At 28.2% G+C, this 10,956-nt stretch overlaps 1 protein-coding gene across 1 annotated transcript in view; it reads right to left on the bottom strand.

Moving 5' to 3' along the window:
- Window positions 1-367: 367 nt before the first annotated feature.
- The window catches only part of LOC119607552 (putative uncharacterized protein DDB_G0282499), a gene marked incomplete at its 3' end in the record, with an annotated part of 33,925 nt that continues 23,336 nt past the window's right edge, over window positions 368-10,956 (bottom strand). The window contains exon 3 of the mRNA XM_037961511.1: window positions 368-572. Within this exon, the coding sequence (XP_037817439.1) occupies window positions 368-572 (205 nt within the window). The remainder of the gene's footprint in view (window positions 573-10,956) is intronic.

Raw genomic sequence — 10,956 nt, 5'->3', positions numbered from 1 at the left:
AATACTAAAAACCTAAATAAATATTCATACACAAGAAAAAAGTAACAGCTTCCGTTTCCATTATAAACCACAATTGAGACTATAATTATGAAATAATGTTGATAATAAAAAGAAATTAATCAATCAAGTATAAAATTAAGTGGGCGCCTAAAGGTCTCTCCCCTCTGAATTCAAGCGGAATTAAAATATGTAAATAAAAAATATTTTATTACCAATAAACTCTACCAAAATATTTCAGGTAATTGTAACTACAAACGTATGTATGTATTTATGTACAAATCCCCAAAACACTTTTGGCATTTTAAAAACCAATTAAATGAAAAAATAAATAAAATATTTTCTATTGTTTGTCTCATGTTTTACTTACTTTATTCGATTTGTAAACAAGTAATTCTGCAATATCACGTCCCAATCCTGAATACGTTGTCTCTACAAATACCAACACTTTCGGATCGATGCGTAAACGTGCCTCTGTACGATGATCAGGTGCTGGCGATGCATTTCTCGTGTGTTTCCCACTGCCCATGCGACAATTGATAATTGGTGTGGGTCTCGTATCACGTTGTATTAAACTGCAAAATATGGAAAATAATAAAAATATGTTTTTCTTTTTATTAACTCTTAACTCCAAAATAGCAGAAAAAATATGAAAGAACAGGAAATAAACGAGAGTAATAAAATTGTTATAAAAACAAAAATTATAAATTGGTTTATTATTGTTGCAGTTACAGCAATAAATTTGTAATTATTTTCTATAAATGTTTTTTAAACGTTACAACGAATTTTGTTTGAAAATAATAAAAAAAATGTATTTAACTAAATTATTTATTGTCATGTACCTTTTAGTAGTTTAGAAATTAGAAATTATTTGATGTGAGTTTTTTATTAAAGTAATAAAATTTATTTGAATTTCAATGGACATTTTTTAATTTGTTATTTTTATTTGACATAAAGATTATTTTAAAATAAATTAAAGTTATTTAAACAGAAATTTAAAAAATATTCACAGGCAGCAAACATAATTGTACTATCGACACCACTAGAGAATATTTTGCATTTGAAATGCATAAAAAACCAGTCATAGTATTGACTATAGATCCATATTCTTTAATATAGACCAGTCTACAGTTTTGACAATAGATTGGTCTATAGTCTTGATCATAGACCAGTCCATATTCTGAGACCAGTACAAGCTCTTAAATATACATCAGTCTAGAGACACTACAGACAAGACAAGTATGTCTCTAGTCTTAAGTATAGATTATAGTCTTAACTATAGAAAACTTTGTAGTATAGACTATAGACTTGAATATAGGACAAGCCTAGACATATACTGCCTTAATCATAAACATTTATCAAAGGTTTATAGAACAAATTTTGTAGGAAAATTTGATTTACAAACCTTTGATAAAAGTTTGTGAATAAGGCCCTTAGACTATAGTATTTACTGTAGACAATGCTAAAGTCTATAGTCAAGACTATAGTATATAATATAGACAAGCCTATAGTATAGACTATAGTCTTGACTACAGTCAAGTCTATAATATAGACTATAGTCTTGACTATAGACAAGTCTACAGTATAGACTATAGACAAGTCTATAGTATAGACTAAAGACAAGACTATAGTATAAACTAAAGACAAGACTATAGTATTGACTATAAACAAGCCTATAGTGTAAACTATAGTCTTGACTATAAACAAGCCTATAGTGTAAACTGTAATCTTGACTATAGACAAGTCTATAGTGTAAACTATAGTCTTGACTATAGACAAGTCTATAGTGTAAACTATAGTCTTGACTATAGACAAGTCTATAGTGTAAACTATAGTCTGACTATAGACAGTCTAGTGTAAACTATAGTCTTGACTATAGACAAGTCTATAGTGTTAACTATAGTCTTGACTATAGACAAGTCTATAGTATAAACTATAGTCTTGACTATAGACAAGTCTATAGTGTAAACTATAGTCTTGACTATAGATAAGTTTATAGTGTAAACTATAGTCTTGACTATACAAAAGTCTATAGTGTAAACTATAGTCTTGACTATAGACAAGTCTATAGTGTAAACTATAGTCTTGACTAAAGACAAGTCTATAGTGTAAGCTATGGCGTTGACTATAGACAAGTCAATAGTCTAGACTATAGACAAGTCTATAGTATAGACTATAGTCTTGACTATGGACAAGTCTATAGTATAGACTATAGTCTTGACTATAGTCTATACTATAGACAAGTCTATAGTATAGACTATAGTCTTGACTATAGACAAGTCTATAGTATAGACTATAGTCTTGACTATAGACAAGTCTATACTATAGACTATAGTCTTGACTATAGACAAGTCTATAGGTATAGACTATAGTCTTGACTAGAGACAAGTCTATAGTATAGACTATAGTCTTGACTATAGACAAGTCTATAGTATAGACTATAGTCTTGACTATAGACAAGTCTATAGTATAGACTATAGTCTTGACTATAGACAAGTCTATAGTATAGACTATAGTCTTGACTATAGACAGTCTATAGTATAGACTATAGTCTTGACTATAGACAAGTCTATAGAATAGACTATAGTCTTGACTATAGACAAGTCTATAGTATAGACTATAGTCTTGACTATAGACAAGTCTATAGTATAGACTATAGTCTTGACTATAGACAAGTCTATAGTATAGACTATAGTCTTGACGATAGACAAGTCTATAGTATAGACTATAGTCTTGACTATAGACAAGTCTATAGTAGACTATAGTCTTGCACTATAGGACAAGTCCATAGTATAGATGTCTTGGACTATAGACAAGTCTATAGTATAGACTATAGTCTTGACTATAGACAAGTCTATAGTATAGACTATAGTCTTGACTATAGACAAGTCCTATAGTATAGACTATAGTCTTGACTATAGACAAGTCTAAGTATGACTATAGTCCTGACTAATAGACAAGTCTATAGTATAGACTATAGTCTTGACTATAGACAAGTCTATAGTATAGACTATAGTCTTGACTATAGACAAGTCTATAGTATAGACTATAGTCTTGACTATAGACAAGTCTATAGTATAGACTATAGTCTTGACTATAGACAAGTCTATAGTATAGACTATAGTCTTGACTATAGACAAGTCTATAGTATAGACTATAGTCTTGACTATAGACAAGTCTATAGTATAGACTAATAGTCTTGACTATAGACAAGTCTATAGTATAGACTATAGTCTTGACTATAGAAAAGTCTAGTATAGACTATAGTCTTGACTATAGACAAGTCTATAGTATAGACTATAGTCTTGACTATAGACACGTCCTATAGTATAGACTATAGTCTTGACTATAGACAAGTCTATAGTATAGACTATAGTCTTGACTATAGACAAGTCTATAGTATAGACTATAGTCTTGACTATAGACAAGTCTATAGTATAGACTATAGTCTTGACTATAGACAAGTCTATAGTATAGACTATAGTCTTGACTATAGACAAGTCTATAGTATAGACTATAGTCTTGACTATAGACAAGTCTATAGTATAGACTATAGTCTTGACTATAGACAAGTCTATAGTATAGACTATAGTCTTGACTATAGACAAGTCTATAGTATAGACTATAGTCTTGACTATAGACAAGTCTATAGTATAGACTATAGTCTTGACTATAGACAAGTCTATAGTATAGACTATAGTCTTGACTATAGACAAGTATATAGTATAGACTATAGTCTTGACCTATAGACAAGTATATAGTATAGACTATAGTCTTGACTATAGACAAGTCTATAGTATAGATCTATAGTCTTGCTATAGACAAGTCTATAGTATAGACTATAGTCTTGACTATAGACAAGTCTATAGTATAGACTATAGTCTTGACTATAGACAAGTCTATAGTATAGACTATAGTCTTGACTATAGACAAGTCTATAGTATAGACTATAGTCTTGACTATAGACAAGTCTATAGTATAGACTATAGTCTTGACTATAGACAAGTCTATAGTATAGACTATAGTCTTGACTATAGACAATTCTATGGTATAGACTATAGACTTAACTATAGACAATTCTATGGTATAGACTATAGTCTTAACTATAGACAATTCTATGGTATAGACTATAGTCTTGACTATAGACATTCTATTGTATAGACTATAGTCTTGACTATAGACAAGTCTATAGTATAGACTATAGTCTTGACTATAGACAAGTCTATAGTATAGACTATAGTCTTGACTATAGACAAGTCTATAGTATAGACTATAGTCTTGACTATAGACAAGTCTATAGTATAGACTATAGTCTTGACTATAGACAGGTCTATAGTATAGACTATAGTCTTGACTATAGACAAGTCTATAGTATAGACTATAGTCTTGACTATAGACAAGTCTATAGTATAGACTATAGTCTTGACTATAGACAAGTCTATAGTATAGACTATAGTCTTGACTATAGACAAGTCTGTAGTATAGACTATAGTCTTGACTATAGACAAGTCTATAGTATAGACTATAGTCTTGACTATTGACAAGTCTATAGTATAGACTATAGTCTTGACTATAGACAAGTCTATAGTATAGACTATAGTCTTGACTATAGACAAGTCTATAGTATAGACTATAGTCTTGACTATAGACAAGTCTATAGTATAGACCACAGTCTTGACTATAGACAAGTCTATAGTATAGACTATAGTCTTGACTATAGACAAGTCTAAAGATAAAGCAATAGCTTGGTTCATAGACGAGACTTCAGACTTAAATAATCTTGACCCAGGTCTAGTGCCTTAATTATAGAATCAAAAGTATCGCTTGATTCACTGGGAAAATAATACTTGTATTTACTTTTCGATATCTTCCTGTGAGCTCTGAAAAAACATAAAACTTTTGTACACAGACTTCGTATTGTTAATCTTGTTTTTTTTTTTTTGTATTTTACATAATTGCAAATTAATCAACAAGCTTTTGTATTGTTTCTATTGTCTGTTTTTTGCATTTGGCTTTGTTGAAAAATATCCAAAAAACTGTTAGATAGAATGAAAAAAAAATGTAAAACAAACATTATTACTGTCATACAATTGAGGTCACATTATTTATATTTGTTCTCTATAGCGAATTGTATTAAACCAGCAGTTTTAGGAAAATACAATGCATTTGTAGTTAACAGTACTGTGCAGAAATGGTTTGCTACTGAAACTGAATTATCTCGCCAAAGTGTAAGCGTATCTGAGTCGAGACATCTCATCCCGAACTGCAGGGTTTATATCTAATTATGTGCGTGTGTGTTTGTGTGGTTGTTTGGTTTATTACTCTATTTATATTTAAATTTATTGTCAAATTTATCTTATTTATATTATAAACAATATAATGTAGTTAAATATGCTTGTTTACGATATTTTATTTTCACAAACATTAACCAAAACTATTAAACAGAAAAATTATGCATGTATGTGTACTATTCAGATTAACGAAGGTTTACAATTGTAACTTTTATAAAGGAATTAATGGGACGAATTCAAATCCCCAAGTAATTTTTGAAAACCAGATTTTTGGGATTTTTTTCTTTTTATAGGAAATTATTGAGAAAATAATTTTTTATTATAGGAAATTTTCGAGAAAATTCTCTTTTTATAGAAAATTTTCAAGAAAATTCTTTTTTAGAGGATATTTTCGAGAAAATTCTCTTTTTAGAGAAAATTTTTCAGGAAATTTTTTTTATACAAAATTTTTGAGAATATTCTAATTTTCATTTTCGAAATTTAATATTTTCTTCTTATTTCCGGACTTTTTTCGTTAGTATTTGTTATCAACCTGTAACATACATGTAAGTAAAACTATTAATAAACAAAATTAAAATTCTTTCTCTACCGCATCTAAATTTACATTTTCTATTACATTTTTAATTGATCCAGTTATTATTTTGTAATACAATACTTCATGCTGCATATATAACAATATTTTCTAAAAAACCAATTAAATTTAATACTTATTCATGTTGCAACTTCAGTAAAAATACATTTTTTTAAAAATTAAGTAAAATATTCTACTCGTAACAGGAGCACTGTACATACACACACTCATAGTAAATGTGTTAAACTTCAATTAATAAATTCTCAGAAATAGAAATCTACAACATGCGATTACGAAAGCGAATAGTTTTGCTAACGAAACATGTGTATAGACAATCAATTCAAATGGTTACAATAAACGAGTGGAAAAAAAATTGGTGAAAAAATAAATTTACGTTTTTTTTTTGTTTCTAAACTCTGTGAAAAATTGTAAATAAAACTCGTAATGAATGCAAATTTACAGAAAAACAATGTATGAAATGGAATGATGGGTATGAGAATAAAACGAACGAATGCTATTTGTACATGGAATAAAATATTTGAAAAGCAAAACAAATGCACATATTCATTCAAACCAACAACACATTCTCATATACTCTGACACTCACATAAATACTTAATACTGGCGGATGTAAGGTGGTTGGTTTGGTAAGGTGCAGAATAGGCGTTTGAATAGCCTAGCCAATAGTCAATAGATTCGTCTACGATAAACTATAGACTAGTCAAATGATTGGTCTATAAACCAGTCCACAAAGAAAACTATCGATTAGTTATATGATAGATCCATAAAGAAGTCTATAGATGAGACATGTCGAATGCATAATTCATAGACTAACAAGTAGCTAGACGATAGACTAGAGTGGTTCATAGACTAGTCAGTAGACTGGTTCATAGACTAGTCAATAGATTGGCCCACAGACAAGTCAATAGACTGGTCCATAGATAAGTTTATAGGGTAGGCAATAGACAAGTCCAAGAGTAATCCATAGAGTAGGCAATCGACTACATAATAGCTTAGCCCCTACACTAGTCAATAGAACAGTCCATAGACTGGTCTATATACTGGTAGGCTAGTCCATAAACTGTCTAGTCTATTGACCAGTCCATTGGCTACTCAATAGAAAAATCTATAGAGTAGGCCATATATAAGAAACTAGACTAATCCATTGGCTAGTCCATAGAGCAATTCATAGATCAGTCTATAGACTACCATAGACTAAGTCAAGAGACTGGTATATACAGTCCATAAACTGCTCCATAGACTAGTCTATCAGTATATTGACTAGACCATAGAAAAATGTATAGAGTACAGATTAGTCCATAGACCAATCCGTTAGTTAATCAATGGACTAATCCATAGACTAGCCAATAGGCAAGTCCAAGTGTAATTCATAGACTAGTCTATAGACTAGATAATAGCTTAGGCCCCAGTCTAGTTTATAGACTGCTCCATATACTAGTCTAGTTAATTGACCACTCCATTCACTAGTACATTGACAAATCCATAGTCTAGTCTATGAGCTTTCCCAGAGACTAGTTCTGGCTATTTTGAGTTATTTGTTTTCCTTTCTTTTATTAACTGATCAATTGAGCCACGGCAAATTGTTAGTTGTAAAATAACTAGAAAAATATTTCGATAACACTTAACAAAAGAATGCATTTAAGCGAAACACACACACAAATACATAGAACAACAAAATAAAAGTGTTGAATAGAGAGAAAAGAAAACAAAAAATAAATAAAAACTGAAATGAATTGTATTAAGAACTAACAACACTTTAACCACCAAAAAGCTTCATGGATATTCATTTCTTTTCCAGGCAATCTACTTCCATATGCATTTATTTCCTAAAAATTTAAATAGTTCTAGCTAAATTTAGAACTTTAGAAATTTAAATAAAATTACTAACAATTTAAAGAGTTCGTAGATATTCCTGCGAATATTGAAATCTTTCTTTAAATACTGCGAAATTTTTTCGTAACACAATATTTACGTATTCCAATAATGTTTTTACTTCTTTAAAACCCAATCGACCAAGAACAATAAAAGGTACTTTACTTATGAAGTACGCAGCAGAAGTGTGTATGTGTTATAAATACCGATTGCTAGTAAAAAACAAAACATAAAAGTAGAAAAATTTGTTGCGTAATCAACGTGCCTTCCCTCCATTCTGGCGCTTTGTTACGCATACCTCCTGTTCCCTCTCCCTACTAAGTAGTTTAAATTGCTTTTTATTGGTTTGCATTTTATTGTCAGACAGCTGGCTGTCGGTCTGTTTGTCCGTCCGTCCGTTCGTCTGTCTCTTTGACTTTGCAAACTAACTGTGTTGGCATACTTTCTTTGAACGGAACTGGGCAGGGTCTGCGTATAAACGAAAAGAGACAAAAAAATAATTGAAAGAAATATTAAGACTTGACAAATGAAATGAGTGTTGTTGAAAATGCGCTTAAACAAGGATAAGTACCGGAAATAGTACCACTACTATTACAAACGACAGCAACAAGAAGCAGTAGAATAATGTAAACAACACAACTAACGACAGCAAGAACAATGACAGTTAATTGCATGTTTGCTACTGACATCAATATTTTCAAAGGACTATTTCTTGTAGCTTCTTTTTTCTTTCTTCTGTTTAATAACTTTTTTGTTTTGTGATCGGAAATAATGTTTGAGCAGTTTAGTTGCAATGAATATTATTTCCACGTTGAGAGGATATTTTTGTAAAAATTTATTTTATAAAAAATCCTTTAAACATCCTTTTATATTTTATTTATAATAAATTTCCTTACAATAAATTTACTTTTTTAAGGAAATTTTCGATAAATTTCCTTTTTATAGGAAATTTTCGATAAATTTCCTTTTTATAGGAAATTTTCGATAAATTTCCTTTTTATAGGAAATTTTCGATAAATTTCCTTTTTATAGGAAATTTTCGATAAATTTCCTTTTTATAGGAAATTTCGATAAATTTCCTTTTTATAGGAAATTATCGATAAATTTCCTTTTTATAGGAAATTTTCGATAAATTTCCTTTTTATAGGAAATTTTCGATAAATTTCCTTTTATAGGAAATTTTCGATAAATTTCCTTTTTATAGTAAATTTTCGATAAATTTCCTTTTTATAGTAAATTTTCGATAAATTTCCTTTTTATAGGAAATTTTCGATAAATTTCCTTTTTATAGGAAATTTTCGATAAATTTCCTTTTTATAGGAAATTTTCGATAAATTTCCTTTTTATAGGAAATTTTCGATAAATTTCCTTTTTATAGGAAATTTTCGATAAATTTCCTTTTTATAGGAAATTTTCGATAAATTTCCTTTTTATAGGAAATTTTCGATAAATTTCCTTTTTATAGGAAATTTTCGATAAATTTCCTTTTTATAGGAAATTTTCGATAAATTTCCTTTTTATAGGAAATTTTCGATAAATTTCCTTTTTATAGGAAATTTTCGATAAATTTCCTTTTTATAGGAAATTTTCGATAAATATCCTTTTTATAGGAAATTTTCGATAAATTTCCTTTTTATAGGAAATTTTCGATAAATTTCCTTTTTATAGGAAATTTTCGATAAATTTCCTTTTTATAGGAAATTTTCGATAAATTTCCTTTTATAGGAAATTTTCGATAAATTTCCTTTTTATAGGAAATTTTCGATAAATTTCCTTTTTATAGGAAATTTTCGATAAATTTCATTTTTATAGGAAATTTTCGATAAATTTCCTTTTTATAGGAAATTTTCGATAAATTTCCTTTTTATAGGAAATTTTCGATAAATTTCCTTTTTATAGGAAATTTTCGATAAATTTCCTTTTTATAGGAAATTTTCGATAAATTTCCTTTTTATAGGAAATTTTCGATTTATTTTATAGGAATTTTTCCATTTTATAAGAAATTTTCGATAAATTTCCTTTATATAGGAAATTTTCGATAAATTTCCTTTTCATAGGATATTTTCGATAAATTTCCTTTTTGCAGGAAATTTTCGATAAATTTCCTTTTTGTAGGAAATTTTCGATAAATTTCCTTTTTATAGGAAATTTTCGATTTATTTTATAGGAATTTTTCCATTTTATAAGAAATTTTCGATAAATTTCCTTTTTAAAGGAAATTTTCGATAAATTTCCTTTTCATAGGAAATTTTCGATAAATTTCCTTTTTGTAGGAAATTTTCGATAAATTTCCTTTTTGTAGGAAATTTTCGATAAATTTCCTTTTTGTAGGAAATTTTCGATAAATTTCCTTTTTGTAGGAAATTTTCGATAAATTTCCTTTTTGTAGGAAATTTTCGATAAATTTCCTTTTTGTAGGATATTTTCAATAAATTTCCTTTTTGTAAGATATTTTTAGAAAATTTCCTTTTTGTAAGATATTTTTAGAAAATTTCTTTTTGAGGATATTTTCAGAAAATGTCCTTTTTGTGGGATATTTTCAGAAAATTTCTTTTTGTAGGATAATTTCAAAAAATTTCCTTTTTGTAAAGAATTTTCAATAAATTTCCTTTTTGTAGGATGTTTTCAACAAATTTCCTTTTTGCAGGATATTTTCAATAAAATTGCTTTTTGTAGGATATTTTCAGAAAGTTTCCTTGTTGCAGGATATTTTCAATAAATTTTCTTTTTGTAGGATATTTACAATAAGTTTCCTTTTTGAAGAATATTTTCAATAAATTTCCTTTTTGTAAGATATTTTCGGAAAATTTTCTTTTTGTAGGACATTTTCAGACAATTTTCTTTCTGTAGGATATTTTCAGAAAATTTCCTTTTTGTTGGGTATTTCCAATAAAATTCCTTTTTGTATCACATTTTCAGAAAATTTCCTTTCTGTAGGACATTTTCAGAAAATTTCCTTTTTGTAGGATATTTTCAATAAGTTTCCTATTAATAAGATATTTTCGATAAATTTCCTTTTTAGGGCAAATTTTCTACACATTTCCTTTTTATAACAAATTTTCGATATATTTCCTTTTTATAGCAAATTTTCGCTATACTTCCATTTCCTTTAAAGGAAATATTCGATAAATTTCCTTTTCATACACAATCTTCAATAAGTTGCCTTTTTTAAACGTTTTTGAGAAATTTCCTGTCAATTCAAAA

This window comes from Lucilia sericata, unplaced genomic scaffold (genome assembly GCF_015586225.1).
Source record: "Lucilia sericata isolate MDLA Ls3-8-SP2 unplaced genomic scaffold, ASM1558622v1 Contig000707F_arrow, whole genome shotgun sequence".
In the NCBI taxonomy this organism is placed as follows: domain Eukaryota; kingdom Metazoa; phylum Arthropoda; class Insecta; order Diptera; family Calliphoridae; genus Lucilia; species Lucilia sericata.
This window is presented reverse-complemented; position numbering and strand designations above follow the sequence as displayed.